The sequence below is a fragment of the Ambystoma mexicanum genome, chromosome 6p (genome assembly GCF_040938575.1).
Source record: "Ambystoma mexicanum isolate Mex_15411 chromosome 6p, UKY_AmexF1_1, whole genome shotgun sequence".
Classification (NCBI taxonomy): domain Eukaryota; kingdom Metazoa; phylum Chordata; class Amphibia; order Caudata; family Ambystomatidae; genus Ambystoma; species Ambystoma mexicanum.
Genome location: NC_090935.1, coordinates 1,483,278,322 through 1,483,302,438, shown reverse-complemented (window position 1 = coordinate 1,483,302,438; position 24,117 = coordinate 1,483,278,322). Strand labels below are relative to the sequence as shown.

General features: G+C 44.3%; 1 protein-coding gene across 1 annotated transcript in view; it reads right to left on the bottom strand.

The window, feature by feature from the left end:
• Nucleotides 1–3,426: 3,426 nt before the first annotated feature.
• Nucleotides 3,427–24,117, bottom strand: part of LOC138511072 (uncharacterized) — a 1,092,277-nt gene continuing 1,071,586 nt past the window's right edge. Inside the window, exon 10 of the mRNA XM_069626571.1 lies at nt 3,427–3,593. Coding sequence (XP_069482672.1) covers nt 3,575–3,593 — 19 coding nt within the window. The 3' untranslated portion in view covers nt 3,427–3,574. The remainder of the gene's footprint in view (nt 3,594–24,117) is intronic.

Here is a 24,117-nt window from a genome sequence, read left to right as displayed (position 1 = left end):
TTCACAAGATTTTACTCACTGGCGCAGAGAGATTTGTTAAGTTAGATCCGAGCCTTGTAGAAGGCTTATAATTTTTATGAGGATGAATTTGTTACCTCTGAAAGATAGGATGAGGTGGGATCCCAAGGAGACCTCTAGGAATTGTTTTTGTAATCAGGGTTGGGTTGAGGATTTTGACCTTTTTTGCTTTTATGTCCTTGTTATTTAGATCTTCATACATGGTTTTTGAAACATTATTTAAAAGTAAAAAATATGAGATATTAACGTGATGCAATTCACCTAATAGTGGAGGGTAATGATGAGAAATGTTTGTATAATTGATATAATTATGTTCTAGAGCACTTAATAGGAGGGTGTATATTTTAGTTAATGTATCTCCTGCTTCTCTTTTTAATGTATCCCATAAACCTACTCAACCATGGCTTACCACCCACCTTCAGTCAATGCGGCGTGCTTTGCACCGGCTGGAAAGGCAATGACTTTGTCACAAGCATGACAATGACTTTAAATACCTATTCATCATACCATATCCTATATGATGACTGTCTTCTTCTTTGTTATTTTTCAGATATTTTTCATGCCCAGTCAACTCATCCATGATGTCTTTTTCAAACCCTCTCTCGTCTTCTTTCTCCTCCAACTCTGGATCCCTCGTTTAACTCATCTCTATTTGCCTCTGATATTGCCTCATTTTTCTCTTCCAAGGTGACTCCTCTTCGCCTTGCTATCGACTCTTCTCCATCTTCTTCTCTAAGTTTATCCTTTTCACCTACTCCTCCCCGGGCTGCTTCTATTTTTCATTTCTCTACTGTTACAAATAAAGATATTTCTCTTCTGATGCTTCGTGCCATTCTACTGCTGCACCCATGGATCCCATTCCATTGGTCTTTATTTCTAAGGTCTATCCCTCTCTGCAATCATCTTACCTCTTTCTTTAATGTTTGTCTTTTAACCTCAACTTTCCCCTCTTCTTTTAAACATGATTCCATCATTCCTATCTTGAAGAAACCTTTGGCTGATCCCTCTCTTGTTTATAACTTTCGTACTATTTCCATCCTTCATTATCTATCTAAACTACTTGAACGCCTTGTCTAACTTCAAGTCTCTTCATTTGTTTCCAGTAACTCTATTCTTCCTTGTTTTCAATCTGGATTCCGACCTATGCACCCAACTGAAACTGCTCCTCTCTCAGTTCTAAACTACTTACTCACTCACTGTTACTCTAAACATTCTTCTATTCTTATTTTACTAGAACTTTCTGCTGCTTTTAATACTGTTGATCACCGACTTTTGCTAGCCTCTCTCTCTTCTTTTGGTTTCTCTGGTTCTGTTCTTTCCCGGTTTAAATCTTGCCTATCATCAGACTTTCTCTGTCTCTTGGGGTGGAACAACTTCTGATTCCTATCCTCTTGCTCATGGTGTCCCACAAGGGTCGGTCTTGGGGCCCTTCCTTTTTTTTCTCTTTTGATTCTGCTTCATCATTTTCCTCTCGAGCTTGCCGCTATCATCTATTTAAAATTTTAATTTTTAATTTGTTCTTTCCTAACTTTTGATGCAACTAAACTGCTCATATCTTCTCTAATCTTTTCACGTCTTTTCTATTGAACTACAGCACTCTTTGGTCTTCCTGCATCTCGACTTGTTCCTTTAAAATCTGTTTTCAGCGCTGCTATTCGGGTACTCTTTCGTCTGACTCCACGTGAATCAGTATCATCTGCTCTCCATACCCTGGGTTGGCTTCCTTTTCATGCACAGCTTGAATTAAATGTTCTTTGTTTGGTATTCAAATCTTTTTATGGTCTTACTCCTGATTATCTTTCCTCACTGGTCTCATTCTACACTCGTTCTCACTCTCTTCATTCTAATACTCAGTTGCGATTGGTAGTTCCAGCCCCTCCCTGTGCACAATCAACTTTTTTGCGCACTTGCTTGCCTTGCTCCCCTGCACTGGATTCTTCTTCCTCTTTCTCTACGTTCTATCACCTCTTACTCTTTATTTCGCAAAACATTGAAATTACATCTGATCCATCAGGGCTGATTTTGTGCATCTGTCGGTTTTTATTTGTTCATTTTTGTACTGTGTTTATAAATTTGCTATGTAAAGCGCTTTGGATTAAAGTGCTATTTATATACCAAATAAATACAAAAAAAACCACAAATGTCACATTGAGTTATGAGAGTGTTTGTGTTTAAAGAAGGGCTTTGGGTATAGACACTTTGTCACTCTGCGCTGGTTTTAAGATCTGTTGCCCATCCCATCTTCTCTGTGTCTTAAGGTATACCCACTCCTTAGAAGTAATACATCCACCAGTGTTTCCTCTGTGTTCAGTAAATACTTGCTATTTCTGTCAAAGAACACTATGATCAGAAGGCGTATATGAAGGTGAACATCTTTGTGTGCAGTGTCCATTCAAAAAGATTGCCCGATAGTGACAGGTGTTTCGGCCTCACTTAGGCCCTTATCAAACCTGGCCTATACTACATATCCATCAAATCACAAAGGATTTAAGAGGAAAATAAATGTAAATTCAGTGTCATCCCATGTCAAAACAAAACATCAATAACCATCAAAACATAATATATTATCCGAAAAAGAAAACAGTAAGGTAGATCAAAGTAACCAATCAATACATATGAGACCACAGAATTATATGCACATACAGAAAGGTAAGGGTTGTCAAAAAGGGAGGATTGTGGGGAAGAGAAAGATATAAGAAAGTACAGTTCATTAACAATGTAATTTACATTTATCTCTTCCAATTCATCATTAAGATCCCAATGCCTCTGGTGATCTGTGTTCTAAAAGTGTGGTGTACCATAGATATCCATCTAGATAGACACATGATAATAGGTGATACATCTTTTGTATTGGTTCCTTTTTCAAACCATAGTATTACTTAGCCATGAATGTGATCAAAAGAGTCAAGTTGGTCAGCTTATCACTAGTTGCGAGAGTCAGTGTCTATTGCATGCATGTTTAATGTCCCTTGCTCAATTTGGAAACCAGAGCTTCCACGTTAGTATTTGCATTCTACCAGATTTCAGATGATCAATCGACATGCACACTCACCTGATTATTCTCATTTAATTGTAAATCTCCTACATTTGGGTAAGTCCCGTAATACTCTGTGGGATAATTCCCCTGGCCCTGAAATGATAGGTGCATACAAAGACTACCATAACACAGTTGTATGAGGTATTCGATATCAGAACCTGAAATGCTCTACATGCGTTAGTCATATAGCTTTACTATATACTAGTCACAATATATTATCTTGAAATTATGTCAGACTGCCCCATGGTCCATAGTCACATTCTGCAATCTTGTAATTGCTAGTCAATAACTGGATGCAACATTTCACAAGCCCCCAAATTACTTGTTACCATCTCACAATTTCCAAAAACCTATTGAGTCCAACACAATTTGCAGCAAAAAGGAATGGTTTAATGCATGAGCACCACTTGATATTGTATTGCACACAATGCTCGTATTTGAGATCTTGAGTTGAGTGCTGATTTTTTAAAATTCACAGTATGTTCATTATCCGCCATATTCGGCATGGTTCCTTTTCTATCAAGCCAGCATGCTAACCCTGCAAAAAAAGCAACATTATTACTTTTCCGAACTAGTAATCCGCCTTTCATATCACATTATCAAGCACAACTAGGCAGATTTCAGGTTTAGAAGCATGGCTTGCTCATTTAATTACTTGCACTTTGGGATAATTGCTAATCAAGTTGCAAAATATTTGGCTAATTATTTAGAAGATACAATTGAAAAATTGGTTTGAACATGAGGTTTTGCACCACCGATTCCTTTGTATTTAAGCAGTGTTAAGAGTCTAGCCTGAACAAACTTGGTATTGTTACCCAAACCTAGTGTCATTGTATCATCAATATGAAAAACATTAACGTCCAAGTAGCATATGTTCACCCATTAACTTCTGATAGTTAATAGTACATGTCACTGAAATATATTCTGCTTAAAATCATGATTAATCTGACATTGTCCTAATTATTTTCACCAGTTTTCATGTTAAGTCTTGAATTACAAAAATCAGTAGTAAAGTCAACTTCAATTTGTTCTGCTCAATTTATGCTTAGTTCAAAATGGCACGGGAGCACAATGCATTCTGGGAGTGCTCGCAGCCATGTTGGATATTTACTTCACTCCGCAGTGAAAGGCTGCACACATTTTGCTGAAGTGTTAGATTCACAGTGCTGAGACAAACATGTTTTTTCAAATTTGGTATGCAGTCAAGGCCATTTCTGCTGGGAAAAGCCAACGTTGTTATGACTTGCTACTGTTCTCCGTGGAGCATATTTTTTCTGAGTTTTAGAGGAGGGAGGCCCTGCATTCCCTTGGGGGGGGAGCTCTCGATTGACCCAGCTGGCAACCGACGGCTGTCCCTCAACTACGCAGGTGCAATTCCAGAAGATTCAAGAATTAACTCCTTTTTTTGGAGTGCCCATATAGGCGGAAACCTGGAGGGGTCAGGTGAGACTTCAGCCAGAGAAGGATGCTCCGTCTGGCCTTCCTGTGAGCTGTAGCACTCTCTTCCTGGCTGTCCCCCCGGAGTCTTCCAGCCGATTCTGGACGAGATGAGGACAAAATTTACGCTCACGGTGATGTATTTCTTTTGTTTTCTTTACTTATGGCCATGTTAGTTTTATGAGTTATTTCTATGTACCTGTAAGCTTTGAATAAATAGCCGTAAAGAGCTGATTATCTTCTAAACGGTGCGTGGCTGTGAATTATTGTGTCTGTCTGTTTTTGGGTCAAAGTATTTGCTCTAATTGCATTGGTGATTTATGGTAGTTCCGTGCACTTTTCAGAGGAGAGCAATACATTATGGCGCTGTGAGCAGGGTTATTTGTGATGAAGTGTTCCAAATAATCTGTTTGAACGTAGATAGGCTTCGGTTATCTTGCAAGCGAAAGTAAGTTGGCAGTGAGTGTTGAACTGTGTTAAGCTGTTTTTTTTTTCTCTCTTCCCTTGATGGTGTGTGCGTGCTTGCGGGAGTGATTGCAGAAAGAAAAAAAAATATAGATATAAAGAGGTTTTGTACCATTTTGCAGTAAAGAATACTCTGTTCAGGAAAAAGAGTTACCGCTGGCGGTGAATGCTCTGATATTGTCATTCCAGGCAGGACTAAGAGTCCATATGATAAGTTGGCTCAGGCATGGGCTTGTGGAGCCGGGCTAAGTGAAACTTGGGATCAAGGATTGGGGGATGCCGATCCGGCTGATGTAATTGCATGCTTGCAACAAGTTTCAGTAGAACGTGGTAAAGAATGTGCGGCATTAGGTAGGTGAGGTTGGGTGCTTTTGCATGCTTATAGGAAAATACATCAGAGGCAGATGGATATGAAAAATGAGGTTTTGAGATTAGAGAGAGAGCTAGCTGCAGAAAGGCAAACAGTGTTAAGGCCGACACATATCAGGCGGTGGCCGAGAGGGCAGCAGTCAGAGTAGCTTGTTACAAATATAGGAAAAGAAGGGGAGGGGTCAACAAAAGAAAAGTGGCAACTGTAATCGCTACCGCTGGTGCCGACTGGGATCCAGACAAATGGGATGGGGATATTTTTGATTCAACCAGTCTAGAAAGTAGTTCTGCAGAAGAGTCTGACCCCAAACCAGTGGTAAAACAGAAAACAGTGGTGGTGAAGCCTGTTAGAAGGCAGCGAGCCGGACCACACCCGCAGAATCCTGGTGGTGGTATGGTGGATTTAACCATGTTGGAGGATTACACACAACAGGAGTTTGGGGAAATTATTATCCGCTTGAGGCAAAAATCAGGGGAAGCTTTATTGACATGGATGGTGAGACTGCTAGATGGGTGTGCTGCAGGGTTGTTGGTATATTCTACTGATTCACCGCATTTTTTACCCCTGTCAATAGACACCAATTGTCATGATGCCTACCTCCAAGGAGCCAGGTCCGACCCAGCAACCCAAGAGGCAGGCATCATTCCCCCCAGGGAAGTGCCAGCGGGCCCAAGCTGGGGCCCTTTGGACACAGTCCTGGTGCCTTAGGCGCCAGGCTCATAAAGCTAGACATGTGTTCAAGTGTTTTAATGTGCACTTACCTGATGCAGACCATGCTGCTACATCCAGGCCCTCTTGAGGCCTGAATGGAACTACTTTACCTGTGGTACTACTTTCCACCTGGGTGTGGTCAGGGAAGGATACATACCTGATCGGTGGAAGGATACATATCTGTAACTTCACCAAAGCTATTTAAACCACGGCCGATCAGAAACTCACGCTTCGCGTTGTTCTGCTCCTCGCAGCTGGACGCTCACCGTGTCAGCTCCTGCATCTGGACTTCAGCCACGCCTATCAGCATCCTGGGTCGCCTGCAAGGGGAGATAAGAGACAATTGGAGAGAAAGAAGACCTTACCTGCTAAAGCTGCATCACGGAGATATCACACCGACGATCCTGAAAGGGAAGACATCATTTTAAAAGCATTTCGCTTCGATCGCTGCAGCGCTGCATTTCACTCACCTTTCCTGGGCACCTCCATCTTCAGCAGCGATCATCCGGATCCGCACCCACTTCCCTGAGCCTAGAGAGAAAAAGACAAGAAAACAAGGTGAGAGAAGGAAGGGAATAGGAAAGGCTCAGTTTCCTTCTAAGACTTACTTGTTGGGTCATTCCCATTTCATTTCGGGTCCTGCCGCTTCCTGGCATTCCGGACCCCGGCCCCTATGGGGAAAAAAGACAAAGACATTGAATGAGCGAATGCAAAGACATTACCTGAACGCTCATCCAGAACTTACCTGTCATTTACTGGAACTGCACGTTTCACTTCGGGTCGGCGCCATATCTCTGGCATTCCGAACCCCGGCCCCTAAGGGGAAAAAGACATAAGCATTAGCGCTTACTGCAAAAAGACAATGAACATTATCATTAAGCTTGAACTTTTGAACTTGCAACAGAACTCTTACAACGCCTCACCTGAATAGTCAAGCTTATTTTGAACTCCCATCAAGCCTCAATCCAGTGAAGTAACTGGGTTTCAACGCGCCCCTGCATCAGAAGCAGGATGGAGAGCTCATCCTTCCAGACCCTAAGGGGAATATTCCTGCGAGCCATGAAAGCCAGAGTAGAGGGGCCCTTCCTGTCCATCTTCAGAGTCCTGCGCTTCACCATTGAAGAAGCATCAGCACTCGAAGCCAGACCTGCGCCTCCGTGAGAATCAGGTGAGCGTGACAGAACGCGAAGCCTACCCACAATTTCCCACCTGGGCGCTATGGAGACTTCCGAGACAGATCAGCTGGCCCAGCTTTTGGGGGAATTACGGGCAGAAGTGCATTCAGCCCGCCAGGAGACTAACGCTCTCAAAAGAGAACTGATCCTATCAAAGGAAAGAACAGATGACCTGGCCAAAAGGTTATTGCAGGCCCAGGCAGGGCACACTCCTTTACCTAATTCCGGAGGTCCATCCACATCTATGGGTTTGAATAACCCGGTACAAATCAATCTACCTGGACACATGCCTTTGGCCCCGCCTGAACGTTTTGCGGGGGATCCCAAGAAATATGCCGTCTTTATGAACCAATGTCGTTTACACTTTCTATGCAGACCCGGGGCCTTCCCTAACGACCAGACCAAGGTAGCCTTTATACTATCTTACCTCAGTGGCAGTGCTGCTGATTGGTCTATTCCATTGGTAAATCAGGATGTTCCCATTCTCCAGAATTTTCAGGGTTTCCAGGCCAGCATGGAAAGATTGTTTGCTCGACACTCTCAAGGACAGTCCCTTGATAACGAACTGCTATCCTTACGACAAGGTAATCAGGATCTCCTGTCCTACGTTGCCACCTTTAATAGACTGGTTGTGGAAACTGGATGGCCGGAAAACAAAAGGATCACATTGTTTCATCGAGGCCTGCGCGGAGAGCTTAAGGATGTTCTAGCTCAGATAGTAGATCCACCCCAGGTCTGCGCAGACTACATAGACTTGGTGGTTCAACTTGATCACAGACTTCAAAATAGAAAAGCAGATCGGTTCAAGTACGAAACCCGAGTACCGATCAAAACCCACGCTAACTCCAAGAGTACCGACGTATCCGAACCTATGCAAATCGGCGGTGTTAAAGGACCATTAACGCAGAAGGAACGAGAGAGAAGGCGGCAAATGCAACTTTGTCTGTATTGTGGGACTTCCGGTCACTTTCTTCGAAATTGTCCGGTTAAACCACCTAAGATGGTTGGAGCCACTGATAACGATTTATTGACACCTGATTCGGGAAACGACCTAGCCCGACAAGCGTAGGGGTCCGCTTGCCGAGCTTGAAAACAGACTCTTTGACCTCGCATTTTGTCATGCCAATGGTGCTAGTGGACCCAAAACAGCCTCAGCAGTTGCATGCTATAAAAGCATACATCGACAGTGGAGCTATTGGAAATTACATAGACCGTGAATTGGCTTCCGGGATTAAGCTCCCTCTCCGCCCGAAAGTAACCCAAGATGTCATTACTACAGTAGATGGAACCGAAATAGCCTCAGGGCCTGTGATGCATTCCACTGTTGAAATGACACTGGTGGGTCAGGAAGGACATCGGGAAGCAATCGTGTTTGATGTGATCAAGGCCCCACAATTTCAAGTAATTCTTGGAATTCCTTGGTTAGAAACACATAATCCCAGAATTGACTGGCGAGCAAAGAAGATAAGTTTTTCTGATTGTGAACCAACTTGTTATCCAAGAAATCCAGTTATGGGTATAGCCTCAGCAACTTCCACCCCTGTACAGCTACCGTCAGAATACCAAGAATTCCAAGACGTTTTTCAGAAGGAACAGGCTAACACGTTACCTCCCCATCGGTCTTATGATTGCCAAATCGATCTGGTACCCAATGCTCAACTACCTTGTAGTAGGATTTATGCTCTTACGGAACCTGAGAACCTGCATTTGCGTCAGTATTTAGATCAGTACCTAGCCAATGGTTTTATTTGCCCATCCAAGTCTCCAGTCTCCTCAGCTCTGTTCTTCGTGCCGAAAAAAGAGGGCGACCTTAGAACATGTATAGACTATCGCGCCCTAAATCAAATAACGATTAAGAATCGTTATCCTCTGCCCCTGATCCCTGAGCTTATCGACCAGGTGAAAGACGCTTGTGTGTACACCAAGTTAGATCTCCGAGGAGCTTATCATCTGGTGCGTATAAAAGAAGGCGATGAATGGAAGACTGCATTCCGCACCAAATTTGGGCTCTTCGAATATCAGGTGATGCCCTTCGGTTTGTGCAATGCACCTGCCGCCTTTCAGTACTTTATGAATGATGTTCTTCGGGAACTTATCGATGTCTGTGTCATTGTTTATATTGATGACATCCTGGTGTACTCTTCTTCAGAATCCGATCACAGAAAACATGTTAGGGCAGTTCTTGAGAAATTGCGCCAGCACAGACTATTTGCAAAGCTCGAAAAATGCGTTTTTCATACCACAGAAGTTGAGTTTCTCGGATTCATCCTGACACCTCAAGGAGTCCGAATGGACTCGCGAAAGGTGGACGCCATCCTCAAATGGCCATCTCCTAGCTCGGTGAAGGGAGTTCAGAGCATGCTCGACTTTGCCAATTTCTATCGAAGATTCATCCCGGAATTTTCCCAAACAGTCCAACCCATCACAGCTCTCCTAAAGAAAAACAAACGCTTTGAATGGACTCTTGAGGCCGAACAAGCCTTTCAGGACCTAAAAACCAAATTCACCTCTGCACCTGTATTGAAGCACCCGCACCCAGATCTCCCTTACATTGTAGAAACCGACGCATCCAGTTCGGCCATGGGAGCTGTCCTGTCGCAAAAAGACCCAGAAACTAACCAACTACACCCTGTGGCCTTTTGGTCCAGGAAATTTTCTCCTCCTGAAATCAACTACGCAATTACCGACAAAGAGTTACTGGCTATTAAATCTGCTTTCAAGGCTTGGCGTCACTACCTTCTCGGGGCAAGACACACCATCACCGTAATTACGGACCACAGAAATTTACAGTATTTAAAGACGGCCAAAGCTCAATCTTCACGACAACTCCGATGGGCTCTATTCTTTGCGGAATTTGATTTTGTAATTACCTATCGCCCTGGCTGCAAGAATGGTAAAGCGGACGCCTTATCCCGGATTGGCATGGAAGAACCCAATTCGAGTTTAGAACCTGTGCCAATCATACCTGAACAAAGAATCTTAGGCCTAACTTCATTGCAAACTATTGAGGACATCCAAACGCAAGTAAAACAACTTCTAGACTCTTCAGCCTTACTGGAATGGAGTCAAAAGGGTCCTCATTACACCGTTAAGGATGATTTACCCTACTTCCAGGAGCGGTTGTCTCTGCCAAGTAAAGAATTGCAAGAACTTGTTATTGCCCATCATCATGAATCATTAATGGAAGGACACCCTGGTATCGCTAAAACGGAGGAAAAAATCAAACGCCACTTCTGGTGGCCTTCTTGGAGAAAAGACATAAAGTCTTTTGTATTGTCTTGCGGAATTTGCGCCCAAAACAAGGGTCAAAAGAAAAGGCCAGCCGGCCTACTTCAACCCTTGGATATTCCACCGGCATCTTGGCACACCTTGTCAATGGACTTTATAACTGACCTGCCTCCTTGTGCTGGTTACAACACTATCCTTGTAATTGTGGATCTATTCTCCAAAATGGCCCACTTTATCTCTTTAAAAGGCTTGCCTTCAGCTTCCACCTTGGCCAAGGAATTTCTGGAGAATATAGTTCGCATACACGGTTTCCCTTCCATATTAGTCTCGGATCGTGGAAGTCAATTTATCTCCCATTTGTGGAAGAAGGGTTTGCCAACTAGCACAAATAGATGTGCGGTTATCCACCAGCCACCACCCCCAGACCGACGGACAAACCGAGAGAACCAATCAGACTCTCGAGCAATATCTTCGGTGCATGTTACACTAATCCGAGTTAAATTGGAAAGACATCCTTTGGATCGCAGAATATGCATACAACAATTCAGTGCATTCTGGAACCGGACAAACTCCTTTTTATACTTTGTATGGTCACCACCCTCGGACCTCTGACCTAGATCCACCTCTGACCCTGGAAATGTCTGCAGTAAATCATCTGCATTCCACAATAACCCGAGCCTTCAAAGAAGCTGCAACTCATTTACAGCAAGCCAAGAAAAAGTATAAAGAAAACGCTGATTTGACCGAAGTAAAACTCCTCCTTATCAAGTAGGAGACCAGGTATGGCTAGCAACGAAACATTTACCCCTCAAGGTCCCGCGAACCTTCAATCCCAGATTCACAGGACCCTATCCCATCATGGCTATCATCAATCCCGTGGCCTTTAAACTGGATTTACCGTCTAACATGCGTATTCATCCAGTTTTTCATGCATCACTTTTGAAGCCAGTACAACCAGGGACCAGACTGTCCAAGCCTCCAGACCCAGTTCAAATTGAAGGGGAATTAGAATTCGAAGTTAAAGACATTTTAGACTCCAAGGTGTTAAAGTCAAAACTCTTCTATCTTGTTGACTGGAAGGGATATGGAACTCAGGAGAGATCGTGGGAGCCTAGTAACCATGTTCACGCACCTCGATTAATACAAAGGTTCCACTGGAGATTTCCGAACAAGCCAAAACCCCCGGAGGGAACAACCTTGGGAGGGGCCTTGAGGGGGGGTACTGTCATGATGCCTACCTCCAAGGAGCCAGGTCCGACCCAGCAACCCCAGAGGCAGGCATCATTCCCCCCAGGGAAGTGCCAGCGGGCCCAAGCTGGAGCCCTTTGGACACAGTCCTGGCGCCTTAGGCGCCAGGCTCATGTTAGACACCTGTCCTGGCGCCTTAGGCGCCAGGCTCATAAAGCTAGACATGTGTTCAAGTGTTTTAATGTGCACTTACCTGATGCAGACCATGCTGCTACATCCAGGACCTCTTGAGGCCTGAATGGAACTACTTTACCTGTGGGACTACTTTCCACCTGGGTGTGGTCAGGGAAGGATACATATCTGATCGGTGGAAGGATACATATCTGGAACTTCTTCCAAAGCTATTTAAACCACGCCCAATCAGCAACTCACGCTTCGCGTTGTTCTGCTCCTCGCAGCTGGACGCTCACCGTGTCAGCTCCTGCATCTGGACTACAGCCACGCCTGTCAGCATCCTGGGTCGCCTGCAAGGGGAGATAAGAGACAGTTGGAGAGAAAGAAGACCTTACCTGCTAAAGCTGCATCACAGAGATATCACACCGACGATCCTGAAAGGGAAGACATCATTTTAAAAGCATTTCGCTTCGATCGCTGCAGCGCTGCATTTCACTCACCTTTCCTGGGCGCCTCCATCTTCAGCAGCGATCATCCGGATCCGCACCCACTTCCCTGAGCCTAGAGAGAAAAAGACAAGAAAACAAGGTGAGAGAAGGAAGGGAATAGGAAAGGCTCAGTTTCCTTCTAAGACTTACTTGTTGGGTCATTCCCATTTCATTTCGGGTCCTGCCGCTTCCTGGCATTCCGGACCCCGGCCCCTATGGGGAAAAAAGACAAATACATTGAATGAGCGAATGCAAAGACATTACCTGAACGCTCATCCAGAACTTACCTGTCATTTACTGGAACTGCACTTTTCACTTTGGGTCGGCGCCATATCTCCGGCATTCCGAACCCCGGCCCCTAAGGGGAAAAAGACATAAGCATTAGCGCTTGCTGCAAAAAGACAATGAACATTATTATTAAGCTTGAACTTTTGAACTTGCAACAGAACTCTAACAACGCCTCACCTGAATAGTCAAGCTTATTTTGAACTTCAAAAATAGTGAAACCTCAATCCAGTGAAGTAACTGGGTTTCAACGCGCCCCTGCATCAGAAGCGGGATGGAGAGCACATCCTTCCAGACCCTAAGGGGAATATTCCTGTGAGCCAGGAAAGCCAGAGTAGAGGGGCCCTTCCTGTCCATCTTCAGAGTCCTGCGCTTCACCATTGAAGAAGCATCAGCACTCGAAGCCAGACCTGCGCCTCTGTGGGAATCAGGTGAGCGTGACACCAATGTACAGGAGGTCTTACGAGCAGGACCGCCCCCTGGTGCAAATGGTCAAGATACGCAGGTGTCTTTGCTGCACCTGATAGCCCAAGCATGTAACCGTAAATACCCCATTACCACAGACTGGCCTAGTGAAGAAACGAAGTGGTATACATTGAGACAAGCAATTCAAAAAGTCAGAGAGCATGCTATGAAAGAGGCGATTCACATAGATGCTCCTGATCACACGGGAGCCGTGCCGCTCTCAGTTTCAACTCGAAACATGGTGATTAGAACTGCGCCACCCGCATACAAAAGTATCATTATGACTTTGCTCGTAGGCATGACGGGCAAGGCTACTGATGAGGTAGCAGATGTCATTAGGTAACTTGCAGATTTGGGAGAGTGGGACAAGAGCAATAACAAGCCACGGGAGAGAGAGGAGCGTAGTGAGAGAAGAACTGAAGGCAGGAAGGAAGATAGCAGAGACTCCCGAGTGTCCTGAAAAGACATGTTTCTGGCTTTGTTAAAAGATGGTGTGCCACATGAAGAAATTGATGGCATTGAAACCAGAGTAATGTATGAATTATACAAAAAACATTGACTTTCAGCAAAAGAGTGCTATAAACAGGTTAAGAAACAAGTAGTCACCACACCAAAGGGGGAGGCTTCACCTTCCGCTCCCCCTGCAGAAGAACAAGATGAAGGGTCATTGGGGACACCTTCCCCGACCAACCGACATACGCTGATTTGAGAAAGGTGGTGAGTGCAATGCTAGAGGCGGAGTCAAGTCACACTCATTCGAAGTTTGATTAGGGCTTCGGCCAAGCTCCGGCAGCGTCTGCCCGCATAAAAGTGGATAGGCGGCCTCATGTGGATGTTAAGATTTTTTGAGGGCCAGGAAATACACAAGGGGTGCGAGCATTGATAGACACCGGAGCGGAGGCCTCTTTGATTCATGGTAATCCGACACGATTTAAAGGCAAACAGTTCACGATCACAGGTTTAGGGGGAAAGGAGACCCCCGCAGTGCAAACGCGAGTGGAGATGAAAATAGGCAATTTAAAGAGGCAGAAATACCAAGTGTTGATTGTCCCGATACCTGAGTATATAATTGGTTTTGACATTTTGGAAGGGCTAACCTTGGGACTTGGTGGTAAAACGTACCAGTTTGGGGTGAGTGCATTGATTTGTACACCCATTACTGTAGGCAAATTGAAGATGCCCCCAGTGCAAGTGCCCATAGCAACCAAGCGGGTAGCAATGAAACAATATCGCATTCCTGGGGGGCACAAGGAAATTTCAGACACCATCAAAGTGTACGTGGAGGCGGGTGTATTACGCCCTATTACCACATCGTGGAACAATCCGCTCTGGCCCATTAAAAAAGGGGATGGGTCGTGGAGGATAATGGTGGATTACAGGGAGTTGAATAAACATTCTCCTCCCTTGGTGCCCGCAGTCCCAGATGCTATTACTCTGATTGAAAATGTCCAAAGGTTCGAGGGGACTTGGTATGCAGTGATTGATTTAGCCAACGCATTTTTCTCCGTGCCAATTGCTGATAAGTGTCAAGAACAGTTTGCATTTACGTGGGGTGGACGCCAGTACACTTTCACGAGACTACCCATGGGGTACATGCACAGTCCGACTATCTGTCACCGGCTGGTGGCAGAGCACTTAGACAAGATACCATGTAAACCTGACATACAAATCTCTCATTACATTGATGACATTTTGATTCAGGGCAAGGATGAGTACAGTGTGCAAAGTCAGTTAGATATCCTTATGGAAGGATTGACAAAGGAAGGGTGGGAGATTAATCCGAGTAAAATTCAACGTCCAGCTGAAACAGTGATATTTCTAGGGATCCAGTGGCATCATGGGCATCGAGAAATGGTGCCAAAAGCTCGACAGAAAATACTTGAATTCACCACTCCAACGAACAAAAAGCAAGCTCAGCAGTTTATAGGACTGTTTGGGTTTTGGAGACAACACATTCCTCATTTAGGGCAGATATTGGCCCCCCTCTATAAGGTGACACGAAAGAAATATGAGTTTCAGTGGGGGGAAGAGCAGCAGAGAGCCTTTGAGATGGCGAAAGACACCGTGCAGCAGGTGCTTGATTTATGGCCCTTAAAGGAAGGTGAAGTGGAATTAAATGTGTCTGTGCAGGACAATTAAGCTAACTGGAGTGTGTGGCAGAAACAAGACAGAAAACGTGTGCCATTAGAGTTTTGGAGTCATAAGTTGCCTGATGCCGGGAACTCATATACTCCGTTTGAGAAACAATTGCTGGCATGTTATTGGGCTCTTGTTGATACTGAGCAAATGACAGTGGGCCATGATGTATTGATGAGGCCAGAAATACCATTCATGCAATGGGTACTGAGCTCTCCTAAAACACATAGAATAGGACATTCTCAAGAAGCCAGCATAATTAAATGGAAATGGTACATTCAATACAGAGCTAAATCAGGAAAGGGTGGAGTGGCAAAATTACATGAACAAGTAGCAGTGGCAGCCGCTTACATAGGGCGGGGGGGCGCCGCCCCCCCCTGTGGGAGCACAGAGTGTGCAGAGAACAGATGTTCATGTTCTGTTCTCTATTTCTGCAATCTGCATTTTTCTTTTTAGCAGTGCTGCGTGCTGTTCTGCATGCTGTTAAATCCAAGGTATTTATTGCTTGGATTATCCAAGCAATAAATAAATAAACAATCTGCTGCTGCAGGCCCAGCTTTGCCGTCTTCATGGCTGGCTGGGCCTGCTGCAGAGGGGCGCGTCCCCTTTTACACATCTTTTTCCACAGTAGAGTGCGAGGAGCACGTAGCTTCACGCACTCTACGTAACACCATGTCAATGAAAATGCTGGCGGGGCGCTAGAGGGGTAGCCCCGCCAGTATTGTTCTGTGCGCAAACGGCGCACCTGTCAGGACCTCCTTGGCAATTGTGGAATGCCATTGGCTGCTTGTCAGCCAATGACATTCATGATTGTGCGGCTGGGTGTGGTGACGCCATTCGACAAGGCTTGATTGAAGGCAGCCCACCGAGACCAGAGAAAAGAAGATAAGGGTCCACGAAGGCCTGCGGCCTGCCTCCGGTAAGCGAAAATGACAGAGGAGTTCACTTAAGTTGGTGCCCAGCCGGCTTTCATTCCCCCAGACAGTGCTCCCAGCCCACGACCGTCCTGGTCTTCCTCTGGAGCCCTGTCCTGGGGAATGCAGGGCCCGGGCCGGGCTAGTTGAATTGCAAATGTTTGTGCTTGTGGGCGGCCCGCCATTCCCCAGGACAGTGCTCCCACTCCCAGACCGTCCTGGTCCTGGAGTCCTGCCCTGGGGAATGCAGGGCCTCGTTCTCCATGTAGATGCCATCGAGTGTCTGGCACCTTCCCTCGCATGTGCAAAGGGTTGTCTTTATTTTAAGTGGGCTGTAAAATGTATTTAAGGTGCACCACTGCCGTTTGCACGACCTCCAGCCTGATCTGAAAGAGAGAGGATAGGAGTCCCCCTCTCTTTCAGATGAGGTTGTGGAAACAGTGGTGGGTTAGGTTTGTGGGGAGAGGGCATGTATGGGGTGCATCGTGCAAGCTAGCAATCTGTGCTCACTGCGTGCACTGACGAAAAACTCATTATGTTGCATGAAAAAGGAAATTGGAGAAAACAGACACCCATACATGATGCCAGCATGCCACATGTTGTTCAGGAGACGTTCCTCTGCGGATGTTCTCTTTGCATTTTGGGACATGTAGTTCTGGAGTTGTGATGGAACGAGCAACACGACATTTTGGCGTGTATGTGTTAGGGAGACTGGGACATTTGTTGACAAAGGGGGCTGGCATCCCTTGTCGGGGAGCAGCATTCTGACCCCTGCATACTGGCTTCATTTCAGCAGATTGTGCATGTTTTTCCTGCACAAGATAAAAGCAGATACACTCCATTGAAATCAGCAGGGCACTGATAGCTACCATTGCACATTTCTGCTGTTCAAATGGTAGAATGATAGAGATACCATCAGACTCATTGCACGGTCAGTGAACGGCACGGAAACCTGTGCGTGTTTAAGTTCCCATGCCTTTCACTGCAGCATTTATCTGTCTCCATCGTATGCAGAGTTGGAATAGAACATGTGTGAAGGAGCCTAACATGGCAGGCATATAGTGAATTGCCCGCCTGTCACATCATCCTCACTTGGTGACGCTTTCCAGAATTGTATGCCACCATGGGGGATGCGAGTATTGGTCAGGCTCAACACCATATTGCCAATGGTTTTACAGTGGGCTAAATTAAGATTGTGCATGTTTTTCCTGCACAAGATAAAAGCAGATACACTCCATTGAAATCAGCAGGGCACTGATAGCTAACATTGCACATTTCTGCTGTGCAAATGGTAGAATGATAGAGATACCATCAGACTCATTGCACGGTCAGTGAACGGCACGGAAACCTGTGCGTGTTTTAGGTTCCCATGCCTTTCACTGCAGCATTTATCTGTCTCCATCGTATGCAGAGTTGGAATAGAACATGTGTGAAGGAGCCTAACATGGCAGGCATATAGTGAATTGCCCGCCTGTCACATCATCCTCACTTGGTGACGCTTTCCAGAATTGTATGCCACCATGGGGGATGCGAGTATTGGTCAGGCTCAACACCATATTGCCAATGGTTTTACAGTGGGCTAAAGTAATTGTAACATTATTTTACGCTGATTGTGTGCGTTTGTCTCAGACCCATTGCTTAGGTGGCATCCATTAGGACTTGTTAAATCTAGGGTTAGGTATTTCAAATACCTAGCAATCCACAGCCTTAAATACAAATACCGTATTTATATTTAAGGCTGTGGATTGCAGGCTTTATGTTTGGAATGGGTGCTGTAGACACATGGAGTTTTTTATTCATGCGCAGTGCATTGACTTCTTAAGAATGTCTTTTGCTGCATATGAATGGCAGTAACGGAGTAACAACATATTTTTCTATCATACTGGATATGCATACACCATAGTACCAGCTATTCTCAATACCAGCTGCTGTAAAATACAGCATCACACTTGCACACGTAAGAATAATATACCACCATTAGTATGTAAAACCTAATGCTTTTTATGCCATATTTCTGTGCGTTTGGACAGTAAATTGCACATTTTGGAAGCCATTTTTGAAATATTTTTGTGTGAGAGGGTGACCCCCGCACTCCCCTTGATGTGGGTTGGACTTGCTTGCTGCGCTCACTCACTCACAATTTCGCTAGGAGAAATTTACGCCCCACCACCTTTCAAAGTCACCAGCCGCCACTGACAAGTAGCCTACATACCACCGGAAGTGCCTGAAAAACGTGAGTCTCCTGTGAAATGGAGAGTACCTTACAGCGATTTGACCGTGGAACAAACAGAGCATGCTTGGTTCACGGATGGTTCAGCCCGATACGTGGGAACTGAGCGTACTAGAAGAAATTGCTCAGACATTGCCGATTACGTAAAAAAAGGAAAGGACCTCAAGACGAGACTTAAAGCTAGAGGCTACCCGAATAAAATAGTGCATTCTGCCTTTAGCGTGCTAGGCACTCAAATAGAGATAGATGTTTACATCCAGAACCCAAGGTGAAGGAAGACAAATTCACATGTGTGACGACATTTAGTCCCATCAGTAACAAACTCAGGAAAAGCATTAAAAAGAACTGGCACATTCTACAAACTCTGGATTTTGAACCGATTGTTCCGCGTTTTGCCTTTAAGAGACAAAAAAAGTCAGAGATCTAGTTGTACATACTTATCCGAAAAAAGAGACGATACCCAACCAAAGAGTCTGTGGCATCTACCACCAGTCATTGGGCATTTTAAATGTGGCAGATGCATTGTGTGTCCAATTTGTAAGACGGCACTTTGCAAGTTCTGTAATAATGACACTGAGGCCGGAAGTAGAAGTTATTCTATTTCAAACACACTTTTATTAACTTTACTTCTCTTGGTTTAGAGATAAAAGGATACGTCTTTAACTCTTTTGTCGACCTCGGCTTATAACTATTTCAGGTACCACCGCTGGATGATTCAGGGAAGCCTCTTAAAGTTATTCTCTCAAGTTCTTAAGATCTTTCTCACAGTCTATGTTCTCACAAACACCTCATAGTCTCTTTTCCTGTATTTCTATCTTTCTCTGTTTTGGCTGTTTGATACGTTCTCTTCAAGTAGCGCTCATGTGTTATTCTCCAAGTGCCTAAGTCTTTGGGCTATGGCTTGATACTCTCTATATGTTTCGATATTATTCTTGACTTTGGAACAATTGGCTTTTTAACTTGGCTTTTGTAAAGCTTCTTTGACTTTTCACCACTTGTACCTCACTTCCCAGTCCTTGTTTATAATCTCTCTCTATTCCTCTCAGATGTGTTCGCTGTCTTTCAACTTCTGCTGCATATCATCCTTCCCCCCGTATTTCCTTAAACTGCTCCAGCATACAATTAACACTTTCAGCGGCCCCCGCCCTCCGCCGGCTTCATTCCTCTCACCTCATCAATTACGAAGCGTCTCTCATCTCCGATCAGCTGTGTGCTGCGTCGGCTTCGGCGGCTGCTCTCCGCCCCTTCCTTCAGCTTCCTACTTCGGGCGACGACTAGAAAAGTGTTCCGCCTCACTTCGCAGCTGTTCTCTCCCTTTTACTCGGCGACTCTGAGTAAACTCTGCCCACTTTTCCCGTTGTTGTAATCTGCCTTTCACACAACTCGAGAGTTTCTGCAGCGACTTCGGAGTAGCTACGCAGGTCCGTACTCTGCTTCTCTCCCCTCAAAGAGCTCTCACCTCTACAGTTGCTCTCTACGAGTTCTCTTCTACGGCGTTTCCGTGGGACGCTTCTTTATATTCTTAATTTAACAATCACTGCAACGGTGCAACTTCTGCTCGCTTCTATTTTTATATACATATATCCCTTTTCCCGTGTCTGGTTTCGCTTCATCCGGCTTCTTGTTAGTAAGCCCAAACGTAACCGTCGTTTTCCTCCTCCAGCTCCTCCGTTCTCACAAAACAAGAGAAAGAGACAACAGCCTGAATTCCTGCTGTGATTGGTTAGAAGACACTGTCAATTATCCTCCCTCTCTACCTGGAACATTTAACCCTTTGCTGCACTGTTTAACCTGCTTATGCTGGCGGTATTGTCAGAGCCAATGTCTGTCGAGTGATTTCCTGTGTGCTTCATAGTGCATTCATCACAGTCCCCTTACAGGTAATATAAAATAAATTGACCTTTATGGAAAAGATTGGGTTTTCCGCAGTTTTTCAAATTGTAATTCATCTTGGGTAATTTATAGTATAAAATGCCCATGTAACCTGATTTATATAGGCAAAACGAAAAGATGCGTTGAACAACGTATATGTGAACACAAATCCTGTTTAAAAAACAAAGTTGCCAACAAACCCCTAGTTGCACATTACGAACAGCAGAGACATAAATACACAGATTTATTCTGGTTCGTATTACAAACTATTCCTGCAACAGAAAGAGGGGGTAACAGAGAAATACTCTTGAGCTTGAGTGAACAGCGTTGGATTTATTCCCTTAACACTGCCACCAAAGAGTTAAACAGTGCGGTAGAATGGAATTCATTGATCTCTTTGACATAAAAGCATAACATATAGCACATATATCTGCCATATTTATGTTGTGTACCCATTTGCCAGAACTGGCTACTGGGCAACACTAATTTATTTTATAAATAAATATGTATCCTCTCCTCAGATTCCCCTTCAGGCAAAAGCTATCACTAGCGCATTTTTTGCCGGCCCATTTTGGGCATTATATGACGTTTGCTCACGGCTGTAATTTGCCGGAGTGAGCGGTTCCTTTAATGCATACTCTCAGCTTGAGCATCATGGGATCATGTGACCGATCACTTGATCTCAGCTGAACAAGATAAAACAGCGCATTCGGCTGTGAGACGCGAGAACACCACAGAGGGGAGGAAGTTTGTTCCGCTGCACGCATCAAGTTACTCAAGGTAAGGGATTTTCAAAGAGGATGTTAGCCGTTTGCTCACGCACTTATAAGGCGGTAGAACTTTTTCAATTTGCAGACAAACGACTCTTGAGTTGTTTTGAAGGCTTTTTGAAGGCTTTGTCACTGGATAGCTGGACGTGCAAATAACGCCTGAGCGGCACACTACGTGGTAGAACTCACTGCACAAAGAATTAATAACTCACCCAGATTGAGGTGAGTTAAGTTGACTTAATTTAGATGACTGAAGTGAGGCATATTATTCCTTCAACCTCTCTATTTTGTCTGTCTGTAGCCAATTTGAGATATATATATGAGTAAAAATACGAAAACATTGATAACAATAAGAAACAACACTAGTGTGTAGTAAATACATCGAGAATGCACGCATTGTCTTAAATAACACAGACATGCGGATGCGATAAATGATATGAAATTCGAAGACAAAAAACTTTCAATTTGTTTTCAATCAAACGCAGGTCCCAATTAATTGGTGGGTCGGGTGAACAAATGAACAGGTGATCCACGAATCTCCGGTGATAAAGAAATTTGATACCATCACCCACTACGGCCATTTGCAGCCGTTCATCTCACATCCATCCAGGATGTAAGTTGTGGCTTGGTGATATATTTTGTGACTGTTGTCCCCGAGGGAGGACCATAGTGTTAGTTGTGATGTGTCTTTTTAATGTGTTTTTCTCAACCTTTTGCATATTCTTTTGACCCATAGGAGAGATATAGTGTACAAAACCTTGTTAACATTGGTACAAGCAATCTTTTATGCCGGATAATAGAATATATGTTGTATTGGTATTTAAACCATTGTCGCTCACAAAATCTGTTGTATGTTTATTTTTAGATTATGCAAAATTGACCGGGGTATATGAAAGAGGTTTCCATTTTGAATAAAAGAAATTGTCTGTCCTGAAGAAGGCCGAAAAATCACAGGTGTAGAGACACTAGAGATAGTGCCTCAATCTCCAGCAAGGCCGAAACATGTCGACACTTGACAAAAGTCTTATCAATTTCTAAAGTCTTACATCTAGAATACTGCTTTATCAACATTAGCTAGTTTTCATCAAATTTACTAACCCCTATCATGTTTTTAGGATTAGATTAAGTCGATCATGCAGTTTTGATTGATGACATATATCTGTATGTTTCTGCTTTCTCTCTTTTTTAACTTTTCTAAATGTGTCTTAATAATAAATTGATATGGACTCATTTACGACTAATGACTTTTAGTATTTGGATTTTGTGAAGGTGCATAAGCGAGATGGTTTTGTACGTTGTTCTAATAATATGTGGCATTGGTCTGTTGAAATTGTAAATGTGTAATTAAGTTGGTAAGCTTGCATCACAAATAAGTTTGATAATATATCACCCAGCCCAGCCTGCCTGGACTATGAGTGGTGTAGTCAATAGTCTCACTTTTGTATAAGTGCTCTTTGCCTTGTTCTCCCGTGCCGAGACTATGACTCCCGTTAACAAAAATTAAGGGAGATTACCTAGTTAAGCTACTGTCATTTAAACTGTCAGCAGTTGATGCATTTTAAAGGAGTCAAGAGTTAACTGTGGTACCACATAGACATTGTACATATTTATCATATTAGTATTGCCAAAGCACAAAGTGTGTTATTGATTGTGTATATATATTGAACCTTATTTATATAAAGAACTGTGTTATCACATAACATAGTGTGTGGACATTCCTTTGTGGGGGAATGGGGACTACACTTTACTTAAGAAGCAGCCTGGCTCACCCCCGAGAGCTTAAGCATTGATTGCTTGTTGATCGCCACCCTATAGAGAATCTTAGCTGGGGTGCTCTGTGCTTCTACTCTGCCATATAGAGGGCAGGAGTACAGAAACCCCCCTCCAGTCTTTACAACTTGACTTTAAGTGCATACACTTGATTCCAATTAGCTCTCCTCACACAGATAAAAGGCAGAACCTAGAGGCAGACTCTGAGCAAGGCAGAACACAATTACAAGCAGCAGTTCTGAGGCAAAGACAATCCTACTGAAGCAGAGTGACAGACCAAGGGGCGAGAGCTGCGGTCGAGGACCCCAGGAATACTCTACTGGAGGTTGTTGCCTCCGACAGGCCGTGGAAGACACGTGGAGAAGGCCCGATTCCTCATCAGAAGACTGCATTGTGTTCCAAGGACGCCAGCGACCCTCCCGGGTGAACAGCAGAGTTGTGGAGGTAAGGCCAAGCCTGTGGTACTAACCTTGACTCATGAATTGGAAAACATAGAATCAAGAAAGAAACGCACACAGCCAGTTAATTGGCAAGCGACCTGAAAGACTGGTGTTTGTTAAAGATTGAAATAGCAACTCTATATCCCAAGTGAAGGTTGCACACATGTGTATGAGACACGGGGAGCGGCAGACTTGTGAATTAACTTTTGAAGTGAGTACAGCTGTGAAATCAGCATGCTGAGTAACGGAGTGGTCCGGTGAAAGGAAGTAGCCCACTCGAAAGTCTCTGTGAAAGGTGCATTTTATTGGTAATGATAAATCAAATTGACTGCAAAAGTGAAGTTAGCAAAATTATCTCCCAGGGAAGGGGAGAGTGAAAGTTGAACCTTCAACTGAAAGTTGAAGTGGTCCTGCAGAGGTCTGTAAAGAGAACCACGCACATTCAAAAGTCTATGACATCTGAAAGTGGTCTGAGACCGACACAGGGGGACCAACGTGAAGTGGAATAGGCTTGGGAAAGGGAGCCGTCTTGCAAGTCATGTTGAATTTGTTGAAGAGGTCTGAGCCTGACATTGTGGGACCAACGTGAACTTTTTGTGAAGCGGTCTGAGCCCGGCAGAGGGAGACCAGCGTGACCTTTTTGTGAAAAATTGTTTGAAAGGCTGTGAAGAGCAACTAAAACGTAGAAGGCCAGGGGGGCCTCGATCCACGTCTTGAACTGTTCAAGTGTTGAAACCTCGAGCCAGAGTGTCTCATCCTGCCTGCAGGGACCTTCATACTCTGTCTGGTCTAACATGGAGAGGAGAACGGATTGAGCCACATTTATTCTTTCGAACACTGATTTTTCCTTTACATACATTTCTCCTTTATACACTTTTTGTACAAGAGATAGGGCAGGCATTAGGTTTTGTTAGCATAGGCCATTTTGATTTGACAGACTCTAC